Source organism: Barbus barbus (assembly GCF_936440315.1).
Source record: "Barbus barbus genome assembly, chromosome: 45".
Lineage (NCBI taxonomy): Eukaryota > Metazoa > Chordata > Actinopteri > Cypriniformes > Cyprinidae > Barbus > Barbus barbus.
Genome location: NC_136723.1, coordinates 10,534,689 through 10,550,494, shown reverse-complemented (window position 1 = coordinate 10,550,494; position 15,806 = coordinate 10,534,689). Strand labels below are relative to the sequence as shown.

The 15,806-nt window shown below is 36.3% G+C and overlaps 2 protein-coding genes across 2 annotated transcripts; both read right to left on the bottom strand.

Moving 5' to 3' along the window:
* Nucleotides 1-6,324: 6,324 nt before the first annotated feature.
* Nucleotides 6,325-9,124, bottom strand: LOC306863982 (uncharacterized protein). The gene is made up of 5 exons (XM_079407618.1): nt 9,057-9,124; nt 8,030-8,374; nt 7,647-7,940; nt 7,472-7,561; nt 6,325-6,499 (listed from the first exon to the last, which is right to left on the bottom strand). Exons 2-5 carry the CDS (start codon nt 8,268-8,270, stop codon nt 6,342-6,344), a joined length of 783 nt encoding a protein of 260 aa, XP_079263744.1. The 5' UTR covers nt 8,271-8,374; nt 9,057-9,124; the 3' UTR covers nt 6,325-6,341.
* A 2,513-nt stretch (nt 9,125-11,637) lies between these two features.
* LOC306864578 (nectin-3-like) lies at nt 11,638-15,599 on the bottom strand. Its single transcript, XM_079408674.1, has 5 exons — nt 15,482-15,599; nt 14,941-15,264; nt 14,560-14,841; nt 13,500-13,580; nt 11,638-12,285 (listed from the first exon to the last, which is right to left on the bottom strand). Exons 1-5 carry the CDS (start codon nt 15,591-15,593, stop codon nt 12,152-12,154), a joined length of 933 nt encoding a protein of 310 aa, XP_079264800.1. The 5' UTR covers nt 15,594-15,599; the 3' UTR covers nt 11,638-12,151.
* Nucleotides 15,600-15,806: the final 207 nt, after the last annotated feature.

Sequence of the window (15,806 nt, the reverse complement as noted above, 5' to 3'; positions counted from 1 at the left end):
AATTAGTATGATCCATGATTACACATATCAAGAGGAAAGTTGATGAATAACAAATATATATTCAAATATATTATTGTTTTAAAGATTATTATTTAAATGGCTCTGTGTCCACTCCACAGATCAGTAGGTGGCGTAAATACATTAGCTACATTTCTTGGAAGATGGGCAAGAGAAAGTGAAGGTTTTTAGGCAGGCTAAATGAAGAAATTTCACTGAAAACTTGCTAAAACCTTCTCCACTTCACACAAAATCAGACAAAAAGGCCAGAACCACAGTCTTCAGTTCAGAGCCAGATGTGACAATAACACTCACAGGCTGCTGACAGGCTCTGTAGGGAGGAACAACCTTGAGAACAGATTATTGATGCAAAAAATGAATGGGTGGCTCTGATCATTAAAAGACATTTGTACAGTTTCTGGAATCCAGATGAATTTACAGAGATTTCTGCATGAGAGATTTATCCATGATTTAGAGCAGAAGGGTAAAACCCCTCAGAGCTGCACAGGATCGTGTGAAATCCACCCAATGCTCTTATATGTGACACAGATACAACGGGGCATGCTATATCAAATATAAGACAGTTATAATAAAACTGATACACTGTTTTGCCATATATTCACTCAGATCACTTGTCATTGTGATTTCTGTTCAATAATAAACGTACCAATCACTTGAACAAATGTTCTTTCTTCTCTCAGAAGGACAGAAGGAGGTGGTATTAATCTTGTCACAACACATTTGTAAGTGTCAGTATCATTTATCTGCAGATTTGATATCTCAAAAGCCATTTGCTCAGTTTCTGAAATCCAAATAAATCTACAGTGATTTCTGCATGAGAGATTTATCCATGATTTGTTCCTGTTCATTACTGAGCACAGTTTATTAGGTATTAGTTTGCAGTTCCACTATGTCATCAATATCAGTTGATGGTTTGACTGACATTCCTCGATGAACAGTCTGAACTGAGCTGCTGTGAGATGTATGCCCCGCTATAACAGTTGAAAAAGACAGGACAGCAATAATAATAATACTAACAATGTTATAATTTAACCTACAAACTGAGTACTCTTTCAGTCTGCCTTAAATTGCATTGGTTGAGCTTGTTTCCGATTTGACCGAAATCAGCTACACCACCACGCAGACCAACATCACTTTTTCATTGCACCATAATGAGAACATTCATAGGCTAACACAAAAGAGGATGCAATCTCTAAAACCTGATAAGGTGAGAATATGGGAATTTCATATATAAAACAAGATCAGTAGGCTATTAATAGGCTACGTCTATGAAAAAATATTATGCAGAGTGTTTGTGATGCTGGTGAATTTGGTATAGGCTAACTTTGGGAGCCATACTTACTAAAATACTTTTATAACAGTTTTATTTTGTTGAGGAGCAAGTCACAACAGCTCTCTTCTTTTAGGCCTTCATAGACAAGTCTAACAGTGTTGCATTGCTCTGAAAGCAACTCAGGGTTTAGTTTTATTCCAAGCTGAAAAAGAAACATTATGACTTGCAGCTGTGTGCCTGTCTAAAAAGTGCATAGGATTTCAAATAGTGAAACCAAGTGTCCTAAAGACCTTGTTTGTAAAAATAAGTACCTACATTTCACTGAAATACCTACAGTACCTACATTTCACTGCTGGTTATACCCTGTATAATTGTGTATGTGACAAATAACATCTTGAATTGAATTGAATTGGTTGTATTTGTCTCGAACAAAACTCCTTTTTAGAACAACATCTTCATGCTCTGACTGCACAGCTGAACTAAGAAAGCAATGAAATGGTCAAGTTATTATAACCACACGGTGTCTACATGCTTGATGTAGGTCATGAGAAAACGGTCAAAGACTATACATGTGATATAAATAAAGAATTCATTTTTTAGATACTTAATAAGCCAACACAGGAAAGAAAACTACAATCTGCAAGCCATTTCATTGGTTTTCACATGCTGAAGCTGGCAAAGAACACAGGTCTTATATGTTGTATGTGTCATACAACACAGTCAACAAGATGTTAATGGAAGGTTAAATAATTATATATAAATTATATATTACATACACAAATTTAGTATCAGGTTTCTGAATAAGACAGAAATGGATCTGGAGATCTATGTAAAACATTTTGTGTTCATTGTGGAGATGAGCGAACACCGACAGGGTTGCATGGGACTGGACGATGGTCACCCAACAATGAATATACGTCATACTGCAGGTGAGACTGGAGATCAGGCTCAGGTGTGACATTCACTCTTATAGGAGACCTGTGATGTGTTCTTCCTGAATGAACATGAGAATAATATTTCTGATTATTATAGCCTTTTTTTTAGATTTCACTAACAACATTATGCCATGAAAAGCAGTGAGTGATAACTTTGGTTACTGAGATTTAAATTGATAAGAGAAAAAAAGACACTGTTTTGTCGGAGATCAAATGTTAAACTCACTGGAATGCTCGCACACAACTGTAATAATCAGTATGGTGAGAATCAGCAGTGCAGAGGTCGAGGTCACCAGAGTTATGCATACATTTTTATCTATAAAAGAATGTTATTGAGCAGAATTACATACAAAATTGGCTGTATAACAGAACTATTCCATGAGACACACTATGGTATTTATTGCTATTATGTACTTTAAATAAAAATACTCAATACCTCTGTTCCCGTAACAATCAGGAGGCATGTGACGTATTGTTGGTTGGCTCAGGGAAGAGTGGTTTACCCAACACGAGTAGTTTATGCAGTCAGATACATTCAGGTATGAATGGAGGGTGAATGATCCATCTGGGTTGGTTTTGTTAATGCTGTATGTGAGAGAGGCGTTCTGAAATTCTCCATTTCTCATCCACAGCTGCTCTAGAGCAGAAGGGTAAAACCCCTCAGAGCTGCACAGGATCGTGTGAAATCCACCCAATGCTCTTATATGTGACACAGATACAACGGGGCATGCTATATGAAATATAAGACAGTTATAATAAAATCAAGAGCAAATACTGTAAATAATACACTGTTTTACCATATATTCACTCAGATCACTTGTCATTGTGATTTCTGTTTAATAATAAACGTACCAATCACTTGAACAAATGTTCTTTCTTCTCTCAGAAGGACAGAAGGAGGTGGTATTAATCTTGTCACAACACATTTGTAAGTGTCAGTATCATTTATCTGCAGATTTGATATCTCAAAAGCCATTTGCACAGTTTCTGAAATCCAAATAAATCTACAGCGATTTCTACATGGCTGATATATCCATGATTTGTTCCTGTTCATTGCTGAGCACAATGTACTATTAGTTTGCAATTCCACTATCGCATCACAGTCAGTTGATGGTTTGTAGTTACAGCTGATATTGACTGACATTCCTCGATGAACAGTTTGAACCGAGCTGCCGTTAAATAATGCATGTCCAACTATAAATACAGAAAAAGACAGGACAGCCAATGAATATTCAGTTACATTTGAAGTCATTTTATTGTCATTGTTGTATTATAGTATGAAGATTTAATTCAGTGATTTTCCAACAAATGATTATAATCTGTGCTTAAATTTTTAACAAAATTGCATAATCATTACCAGGAAACAAAGAGAGCAGCATCCATGCACATGCGGTCAACGCGGTACACTTTGATAATATCTATTGAGAACAGCAAGATAAGATAGTGATACATTTTGTATGATAGATACTTTGTTGTGGTTTGTTTTGTGATAATGACCATCTGTATATTATCTCACTGGGCGCTTAGTTAAATGTACATTAAATGTTGATTTGAACTGAAATTACTTTGTTATACAAAGGAGAAAAATGAAAAACATGAAACTAGCACAAGTATGAAACTGCTTGCCAAGCCAAACTCTCAGTTGTACACTTCAGAGGTTATTTTAAATATACTAAACAGCTTTCTGTGATGTGATACAATGCGAGACTAAATTTCACATGCATTGCTGTATATGCATCAGAAAACGTATTGTACATGATTATGTCAGAAAGCAAAAGCTGATTCAAGCTATTTACCAAATTCAACAAATAATATTTTTGCAGATATATATTATTTTTGATCTTATGTAATATGAAAAGTTCTCACCATTTTATATTTCAGAAACTGCATCCTCTTGTATTTTGCAGAGACTTGATGTGTTAACTCATGATGGTGCAAATGATGAAGTGATGTTGGTTTGAGGTAGCGGCGTAGTTTTGGTCAAGTCAGATAAGGCAATATGATGTAGCACAGAGGTAGTACCTATTTTGTAGACTGAAAGAAAAACAACTTAAAGCTTAAGCCATGACAATAAAGAGCAATATGTGTTCTCATGCAGTTGCTATGTGACAAACAACCTTCAAAGTTATCTGTTCATCCAGAGCCAATCACAAGTGATCTTTTCTCTCATTCTTTCATTCATTGGACCAATATAAAAGAGGCGTTTCTCATTGTCTAAGCTACAATAGAGAAGTAACATCATGGCCTGCTGCTGTGACAATCTAAAAGTGCAAGGGACTTCAAATGGTTAAAGCAAATGTTCTCCATGCCTTATTTGCCTTTAACCTCTTTTGTAGAGCATCTTCGTGCACTGAAGAACCAGTGAGGTCTAGTTATTTTAACCACACAGTGTGGGAGGTTGTAAGCACGTGCGATGAAGGGAAGCTGTCGTTTATGTCACGTGTGAAAACGGTAATAAGAAATCAAAGAATGAGTTATGCCATGACCACAAAGTCGATGCATGGATGATGTGCTCAGACCGAATTACTGCCTGCAGTTGCACGCAAGTTTCAGTTGCATCTTAAGTCTGTCAGAGGAAGCTCTTTGAAAGTGACTTCCTCGTGTTTATTCATACAAAATGTGGAATGCTATTTTTAGACTCCAGTTTTGTGGGTTGATGCTATCCAGGATGGAAAACTCTACACAATTTTGTAATCTGAACAGATTTAACTAGACATCATACACTTTCTGACTTTGTATATGGTTACGGAGGAAAACTGGACATTGTACATCAAACAACTTTCAAACACAACAAACTCAAACAGAAACATGTAAGAGATGCCTAACAAATGTAGTTTGACTGGATGAAATAGTTTGAGGCTAAAAAATCCTAGTCTTTGCCTATTATACACTACACAATTTTCTGTCAACCCAAAATCTGTTGACCCAGATTGGCTGTAACTTTTGGCAACTGGCGTGTTTGGACTGAAAATTGGGCAAAAATCTGTACAAAAGTTGTGTAGTGTATATTCTGCTTTTTGTGTAATGATTGAACACTGCAGAAAAAGAGCGACAATTAAGCAGTCACAGATAATCAAAACCATGCTAATATATTTCGGCAAGCTGCATGTATGTGAGTGTTAATATTAAGTTACTTATAATAGTAACTTCTATGTTAGAAGCAATATTGCCAGTTACTTTGTCCATTATGGCTCCACCTATAAAATAGTTTGAAAGGAAGCCACAGCAGAAAGAACCACTGAGCATCTCATGACAAAAGCAATGGTATTTCTGTTTTTGAACTGATCAGTTGAGCGAACATTTCAATAAATTACTCATAAAGAGTCATGTTTCGTTCCTGAATCATTCTGAGCAAATCAACTGAATGCATAGCATAATTCAAAGACTGTTGCTTGTCATATTGATGTAACCTGCAAGACAGACTCACTAAATCTCTGTACTTTTTCATCAAATCAAATTTTAGCGAGTCAAATTTTAAGACCATGAGCCAGTTGCATTTACATAGCCACTATGTTAAGACTGTGGCTGCGTCCGAAATGCCATACTTGAGTAGGTACTTTTTGAATAAGTAATTACTTTGTGACTGCTAAAGATGTGTTCTATGTTCTATGCAATCTGGATGCTCTATATTTGCCATATTGTCACTATCACGTGATTTACCAGCTTTAGTTGCGTTGTGTCACTGCCATTCACAAATCCTCTCCCAGGGCCTCATGGGATAGTAAAGTGTTCATCGTATGCACACTTCAGAATATTCTGGAAGTATTAGGTCATCCAGGTACTTTTTGCCCACTCTTTCATGAGTATTGTAAATTCAGACATACATCTTTTGTTACATGCTGTTTTTGCCTACTATATAGTAGGAGTTTCGAATGCAGCCGTGTCTTGACCAATAGCAGTTCGCCAAGAAGTAATCGTGTTACTTTTTTGATTCAAACTGGGCCAGTCAACCTTTGTGTAACTGACTTTAAAAAGTTACGACCAGTCTTGAAGAAAACAAATTAGATTGCTTATTTTTTTACACAAGTTTGTGCAACTGGCCTCATAACTAACTGTTGTTGTATCAGTGTAGTGAAGAAGATACACACAAATCCGACATTGTGCTGATTCAGTGTTTATTGTATAAATGATCGGACAACGGCAGGGCTGCACAGGACTGGATGATGGTCACCCAGTGTTGAGTACAGCATCTCAGACTGCAAGTGATCATGGAGGACAGGCTTGGGTGTGAAACTCACTCCTACAGGAGACACAGACTGCTTACGTGCTCTTTCTAGAACAAGATAAGAGCAGATTTATACACACAATGATAAAGGTTGATCACATATGAGATTAAATTAACACCCTATGACAACATCAGTAAATATGTGGGCACAATCAGATTCATACACAAAAGTTCTGTCATGACACTCTAGATAGCGGAGGCCAATAGGTTTTAACTCTGGTATAATTACATCATTATTCACATGGCACGACTGATGACAACATTCAAAAACTTAGCTAGTGATTGCTGTAGCAGTTGCAGCATGCTTCAGAAACCCTCCACCTTCCCCAGTTCCACCTGTATAGATCTGCCATGGAATGTTTTCATGTATATTATATATGGGGGTTATTTTATATATGTTATATGTGCAGCAGCAGTATTTCTAATATGCTCAAAGCAGCATGTCTGTGAATGTATTGGCAGTAGCAAGTCTCGGTCTGCCGCAGCAGCAGTGTAGCAGATCCATTTTGCCAAGACCCAAGTGCAGGTAAGACTCTATTTAATACGAAACAAAAAAGGTCAACAAGGCCAAACAAAACAGATAGGAACGGGATACATCAAACTGTAACTATAATCAACACAATGCATGTATCCCCTGAGTTAAACAGCACTACAGCAAATACGATCAATTACAACTAATTCACCCAGACAGAGCAGCGGGAGTGTGGTGTATAAATAGTCCATGACAATGGGGAACAGCTGGGAGTGTAATTTGTGACAGGTGTGTGTGATATGCGACAGGTGTGTGGCGTTAGGGGAATGGAGTCCGGGAGGACGGGAAATGGTGACCTCTGGTGGAGAAAGGAAGAACTGCAGAGCCCAGACTCATGACAGATATCTAATGAAATGTCACTTGTATATTACTCAAGATACACACTTTTAACAGTCCTGTTTTTGCAAAAATGGATGTAAACAGTTTCCGTTTCAGAATGACATTTACATCAGAACAAACAAACCATTAGCATAAACACTGAGACTTACTGTAATGTTTACGTATGACTGGAGTGATCAAAAAGACAGTCAACACCACTGTCAACATGACAAACACTACTGTCACAGTCACAGTTACACCTACGAGACAGAACAATTGCCATGGCCTCATAAATACAGTATATAACACATTGAAATAAGAAATTCGTAATAGCTCTAAACTTACCCCCACTTTCATAACAGACAGAGCTTAATAAATTGGCCACGAGCGGTTTGTTTAAGGACGAGTGGTTTACCCAGCAGGAGTAGATTGTATCATTGAAGGTTTGTGGTGGCAGTATAAGGTATGATTGCTGACTAAAGGATCCTCTGAATGATTTGTTGGAGTGTGAGCTTTCGAGGATGTCTCCGTCTCTGATCCACAACTGTTCAAGAGGATCGTGGTAAAATTCCACAGAGCACAGAATCATGGGAGATCCATCAGGCCTCTTCACACAGGACAGAGACAAGACGGGACGCACTGTGAACAGTGAAAGGATTAATACAAAATGATTTTTATAATAATATTACATATTAATTTTTTTTTCTGATTATAAAGAAGTGATTTACCAATAACTTGAACTCTTTGAACTCCCAGAACCACTTGAGGTGGTTTTGCAGTCCTCCTCACAGTACAGGTGTATATGCCGGTATCCTTAATACGGAGATTTAATAGCTCAAATGATATTTCCTCAGCCTCTGAAATCCATATGAATCTGATATGATCTTTACAACTTTGTTTTTGCCATGAATTCAAATGCATGTATGAACACATGCCTGTATGATTTAATGTTTTAAGATCCACTGTCATGATTTCTGTGTCATCTCTTCGGCTGTAGTTGCATCTTATTTTGGCAGACTCTCCATGATTGACAAATAAAGTTGTAGTGTGATTCACTGCCGCATTGCCAAACGCTGGAAAACAAATAAAGCAACAACTTGAATTTCTCATGGCAAGCTGAGAATTGCACATTTGGGTTCTCTTTGTACAGGTGCTTCCTGTGTAAGGCACAAAATGTATTTATGAAATATTTTACAACAAGTCCTTGATGTTACATCGTGACATTTTTATGTTAGTGGAAATTTCATGTCTTCATATTGTTCAAAAAGTTAAGATTGATGCATATTAGCATTAATGCCTAGATAGTGTGCAAATTTGGTTTGACAGTAGAGTTCAACGCGTATTAGCATTAATGTCAACAAAAGATATGACATTTTTATTACCAAAAACTGAAGACAACAGCATCCACCCACAACAGATCAGAGATAAACACTGAAAAAAAAAAAAAAACTTTACGTATTAAACAGAAATGCCATTTGAAATATAACATTTTAACCAAGATCTTAAGTAACCTATCAAGTAAAAAAGATTCAGTGTTGCATATTTTGTATTGGTTAATTTAACACACTGAAATTCAAGAAAATATTAGTTTATTAGTTAATTTAATGCACTTTTTTGCATACAATAATAGCTGCGGTTTTCCTGACATAACGGCAAAAGCGAAAGAAAGATTAAACATTTTCAACTTTCAACTTGTTATATTTACATTAGATCTAAAATAGCTTTCAGATATCCTCATAAGAATCACACACTCACCATCTCTCTTTCCAAGGAAAGCACCGTGTAGCTTCTGCCTCACTGTTTTGCTGAAATGTCTTATGCTGTGAAACTAGGTTGAGGTAGTGATTTCCTCTTAAGTGTGCCATCAGTCATAAACAATTGACAGTAACACATCATCTGGATCCCGTCAAATTCCTATATTTCATTATACATTTTAAAAAGACGAAATGACTAGAAACATTCTAACAATGAAGGACTAATTCTATACTAGTCAAAAGTTAGACAAAACAAAGCATTTAAGAACCAAACAAAATCTTACAACCTAGACTGTTTAACCCATTTTCAACCACCAAAAGTGTAATATGAAGAGATATAAATTATTTTAATTAATTTATTTTAATTTTTGATCCTACAGTTGCATGTTAGCTGGATGTGTGAGAAAAGATTTGCATCAGATCTCTATATGTACTTGTAATATATGTAATGTAAACCACAAAAACTAGGCGGACAAGACTGGGAAATTTAGTTTCAGGCTTATGACGCACCATGTGTAACCTATGTAAACAACTAGCGTATGAATAGAAAAAAGTTTACCAGTTCCTAGAGATAGTGTGAGATAATGCCAGTTTGTTTTGACAGTAGAGTTCACCAGGGCACAGAGATAGTGCAGTGTGACATTTTGGTTTGACATTTTATTTATTAAGAAGAAAATATATTTTATTTGTAAATAAAACACAATTTTATTATTAGTTAAAATGCTTAAACACAATGAAAACCCAGTTACCCCAAAAATACTAATTGTAAGTGGCTTATTGTGGATTCTCAATGATAAATAATACAATTTGCTTTACAATCATCACACATTGTGTGCCAGCAAAACCCACTTTACCACAATTTAGCCTACATGTTGCCTTTGCAACAACTGCAAGGCCTGTCTGGCATTAAAGCAAAGGTTATGTAAGCCGGAGTACTTTGTTCTTATAAAGACAATCCTCTGGCTGTGGTTTAGTATAGACTTTATTACTGAACACTTAGTCTGTTCTCTTTCTGCCTGCATAATCAAGCAAACCTGTTTAATGATAGCTTATTTCAGTTGTTAAGTAGTAACTCCTACATTTTGGTGGCAACTAATGGGGCTTTCACAATGGCAGTTTAGTTCAAAACAGAACACGGTTTGCATGAAAAACTAGTGACGTGAAAGCTGTCACGTACACCCAGGAGTGCATAGTGATACCAAAGTAGAGACGACCTGTAGGAGGTGGTCAGCTCAGCAAGTCGAATCTGCACTTGTTCAGGAAGAAAAGCAACATGCATGCACATGCATTATTGCTTATTTTATTAAATTTTTTTATATATGTTTTTAAGCGTTCCACAAACAATGTGTAAATAGTGTTTTTGAACTCAAGTTTTGAGAAAATTATTAAAGAGCAAATAACTTTAAATGGAAATACTATTCAAAGTTACTGGAAAAAAAAAAAATTGTTCATAGCTTTGCAAGAACCTTGCCAGAACATTAGCCAAACATTCTTGATTTCTTTTTTTTTAACTGCTGAACTATTTCTTAAATTCTATTATTCTACAACGTCAAGGTAACTGCTATATTTACCAAAGTTAACACATATGTGACCCTGGACCACAAAACTAGTCATAAGTAGAACGGGTATATTTGTAGCAATAGCCAAACATATATTGGGTCAAAATCATCGATTTTTCTTTTATGCCAAAAATCATTAGGATATTAAGTAAAGATCATGTTCCATTAAGATATTTTGTAAATTTCCTACTGTAAATATATTAAAGTGTAATTTTTGATTCGTAGTATGCATTGCTAAGAACTTCATTTGGACAACTTTAAATGAGATTTTCTCAATATTTTGATTTTTTTTTGCACCCTCAGATTGCGGCTTTTCAAATAGTTGTATCTCGGCCAAATATTGTCCTATTCTAACAAACCATACATCAATTGAAAGCTTATTTTTTTTAGCTTTCAGATTATGTAGAAATTTCAGTTTAAAAAAATTGACCCGTATGACTGATTTTGGGGTCCAGGGTCACATGATGTTCGTCAGGCAAGAAAGTAATTATTTTTTTGATTGGATTGTACCAGTATAACAGATGTACAGTGTAGTAACGCTCTGAAACAAATAGTTACACCAAATGTCCTGTAGTCCTCCAAAACCTCCACCAAAACCTCAACATTTTCATGCTCTGATTGGGCAACTGCACTTAACAAGCGATGAAGTAGTCTGGTTATTTTAAAAATAGGAGGTCACAGTCCAAGTGCTGTAGGTGAACACAGACATGATATTCAGAGGGCACAATTGTGAGTGCGATGTGGCTTTGTTTCCATTTACAGAATGCGTTTTTGTGTTTAAAAATGCATTTGGGATGGCAGATTGTGGGAAAACCCAACGTTAACATAACATAACATAACTTTTTTAAAAGTTGTGTCATGCACTCGACCCTGCAGAAGAAGCAAAAAGTCTGACGTTTACATAAAAAAGCAACAGAAAAACAGCATAGTGGAACACAAAAACATGGTCTGTGCAAATGGCCTCTTGAAACTAACTTGTAAAATTGTACCAGGGCACTCAAAGATTGAGATACACATTGATTTGAAGAACTATTATTGTGAATGTCTTCAGTCAGTGTTTATTGGCTGCACGGAACTGGATGATAGTCACAAGTCTCAGACTGCAGGTGATCATGAAGGACTGGCACAGATGTGACACTCACTCCTAACATTGGGTGTGTCTCATTCAGTAATACAAGTAATAAAATATTACAATATAATTAGTCTAAATACCATACCAAAAACAAAAGTCATAGGCCTACAACAAAAAGTGCAAACTTAATTCAATTTAATTTAGAAGACATAACAGTTTAGTATAACTACAGTGCAACGAGAACAGAGTTGCCTGACAAAATACTGATTGTTTAAAGTGCCTACTTACAGTTTTTGAAGTCAGTGAAAGCACTGTAAACAATACAGCGAGATTTTGCTTCACATTTGCAGTGCACCATCAAATATGTTAGCAAAACCAATTCACATTCTTTTGCCAACATCATACTGCCTTCGTAACAACTGGGCCGATCTGGGTGTAAAGCAAAGGTTATACAAGCAGCAGCAGTCAGTTCTCATAAATACACTCTTCTGGTTGTGGTTTATCATGGGACTGTGTGTTCTGACGGGTCATGGCGAAACTGAAGTTCTCATAGACTTTATTGCTGAACACTATAGATCCATTTTCGTCTCGCTTTCTGCCTACAAAATTAAACAGACACCAAGTTAGACAGAAAAAAAAAATCAGACAAATACAAAGAACACAAAACAGAAGCACAACATAGTTCCTTTTCACAAATACAAAATGTTAGGTTGATTTAACATATTTATACAATTGAAAATCCAAAGATAATCTACTGAAATAATTGGCTCAGCTGTAATTTTATATAAAAATAGGTGTTCTATCTCTTTTTAAACAGTGTAGAAATATCTTTTTTTATGATAATGTTAGTGTTACCACAGTAACTTACTGGTTCGCTGGTCTCACCTGATTTCCCAGCCTGGTCAAACTGGTTTAATCTGGTTGGTCAACAGCCTGACCAGCTAAAGAAGTGGTCAACCCCCCTCTATGACCAGCCCTGAAGACTAGCTAAACCAGCCAACCAGCTGAGGCCGGTTTCAGTTGGGAACGAATAGAAGTTTGCTTTTGTCACCATCTAGTGTAGGTCTATAAAAATAATTTTTCAATATCGACTGGTAGGCCTACGTATATTGCCTTTATATCAAGTTCTGAGTGATCCGTGAGGACTATAAAAACATCAGTAGACAAATTTACTGTAATTTTTTACCTTCCCTTTGTAACTGGCTACTAAAGGTATTGTTTTCGGTCTTGCTAAACTGTGGTAACTTAGTCTATTCCCTACTGAAAATAAGATATCAATCCAGCCAGCTTGTTGTTCTTAACCTCGATTAAACAGGTCTCCCAGTCTCTTCGAGCTGATTTTCACCGGTCATGTTGGATGGTTTTATAGGGGGGTTTGTCAGCTGGTCAGGCTGGGCGACGAGGAAGACTAGATCAGCTAGGACTAGCTAACTGTCCTACCATCTGAGCTTTGGTTCACCATATGCTACAAACAGACATTCACTGTTTTTAATTTGAGATATTTTCCTGAAAATATAAAAATGCTGTGCATATGTCACGGTGACAGAAAGCAGAAATAGACATAGAGAAGGATGCTGATGTATTGAGACAGAGCGGTGTTTGAACAGAGGGAGGGCGACTGTCATTGTTTCCGTCAAATTCTTGCCTTTTTTTAACTTTAAATCTATTTCTAAACTTGCATTATTATGAAACAAATGACAGAAAAAAAAACTTTCTTCAAATGCAGTTTCCTATTTTTATCAGTCACAGTTCTTTAATGTTATTTAATCTGAGTTATAATATTTGTTAAATAATCAAACATAATCATACTCACATTTGCAAATAACAATGATGAGGATGATGCAGAGGATGAGGCCTGCAGCAGCACTGCATGATATGATCAGCAGCTGGATAACTGTAATGGTCATAAACAGGGTACGATCAGATCATAAACATCAGACAGATGAATGTTTGACAGACAAAAGGAAAAAAGCAACAGTCTCAACTGACTGGACCAAGCAGTCTGCTAGAGACCATCACAGATACATCCTACTGTAACTCAGAACGCTATTTCTAAATTGTGTACTAAAACAATCGTTTGCTTGTATTTTTTTTTTTTTAGTAATAACCTTGACAAATTGCTTAACAGAACTGCTTAAGAACATCAAAAACATTTAAATAAGTTGTTATTAAGTATTTGGAGGTGCACAGGAGTACACACATATATCCTTCACATCACATATGTGACCCTGGAGCACAAAACCAGTCATAAGTAGCACGGGTATATTTGTAGCAATAGCCAACAATACGGGTCAAAATTATCGTTTCTTTTTCTTTTATGCCAAAAAGTAATAGGATATTAAATAAAGATCATGTTCCATGAAGATATTTTGTAAATTTCCTACCATTAATATATCAAAACTTCATTTTTGAGTAGTAATATGCATGGCTAAGAACTTAATTTGGACAACTTTAAAGGCGAATTTCTCAACATTTAGATTTTTTTGCACCCTCAGATTCCAGATTTTCAAACATCCGTTGTATCTCAGCCAAATATTGTCCTATTCTAACAAACCATACATCAATGGAAAGCTTATTTATTCAGATGTATAAATCTTATTTTCACAAAAACTTGACCAATATGACTGGTTTTGTGGTCCAGGGTCACATATGTATTTTAGTCTGGTTAAATTCGAAGTCCATTATTTAAACAAACTGTTCTATATTTCTAACATTTAAACAAGCATGTGATTTTTTTCTACTAGCAATTTGGCACGCTGAAAGCAATTCGGTTTGTGTACATTTGCTGAGTTATTACTCATAGTTGTTTATTAAATGAATTATTATGCTCTAGTTTGTCCTGGTTAAAGTGATAGGTAGTTAAAATGACCCACCTTTGTCAGATTCTCTCTGTGAGGGCAGTTGTAAACTTCTTTGGATTTGGTTGTCTGAGTAGCTGGCGTAACAGGTGATTGTGTCTCCGTCACTCCAGTCAGGTTTACACAGACGCAGCTCACTGTTCATGGCATAAGATGTGAATGGATGAAGTGACCCATGACCCTCTCGGCCCCAGGTGAAGTTCACCTGCTCAGGCGTCAGACCCTCCAGAGAGCAGAGCAGGTGGACACAGGTGTCATTACTGCTGTTCAGTTTCTGCAGAGACAGATGTGGACGAACTGCAGCGGAGAGGATTGTTATGTTTATTACTGACATCTAGGCTATAGCCTACAAGAAGTAAACACTTAAAAAAGTAATAATTTATGAATGACACTCACCTGCAACTTGGAGTGACACATTTGTGGTGTTGTCTACTGAAGGTGGTAGAATTATTCTTGTTGTTTTACAGCTGTAATGACCAGAGTCACTGAGCTGAACATTTTCTATACTTAGTGTAAAAGACCTATTGTTGAATTTGAAACGAGGAATGCAGTCTCCAGTGAGATATCCAGTAATGATATAAATATTCAATTTACAAATAGCAGTGCTGCTTGTATTATTTTTTGTCCACTCTACAGAAACTTGTTGACTGTCATTAGGGGGTGAGTGGCAGGGCAGATTGACAGTTTCTCCTTCAACTGCTCTGAAAACAGTCTCTGCATCTGTGGATTGAGACACATTTCAGTGTAGCTGACAACAGAATGTTGCCTTCAATAATACAGCAAATAAATCACATCCACTGTGAAAGAGATCACAGTAAATTTACCACATATCTTAAACTTATCACTGGGATCCTTGTTATTAGTCCAAAAAATGTTATAGTAGAAGTCACAACTGAGAAATTAGGCTTTGCTTTAAAACAGAACTCAAGTCTCTTACCTGTATGCATGAGATAAATTAAAGTTAGAAATAAAAGACAGTTTGTAATCCTCTTTAAAAACATGTCGATGTGCTCAGAGTGTGTGACACTTCTACTCACGAACACACACATTGAGTGAGGAACTTCCTGGCCATGTGCCCACCCACAATCTAGATCACAAGTCAAAAAAAAAAAAACAATCCTACTTCTGTTGGTGAAACATTCAGAGATTTACTTTGATAGGAATTGTGCTTGTTTAAAATGAACATTACCTTCACCATCATTGCTCGTCTCGAATGACTGTTTATAGACATGATCTATTTCTTTGAACAGAATGTCTTTTAT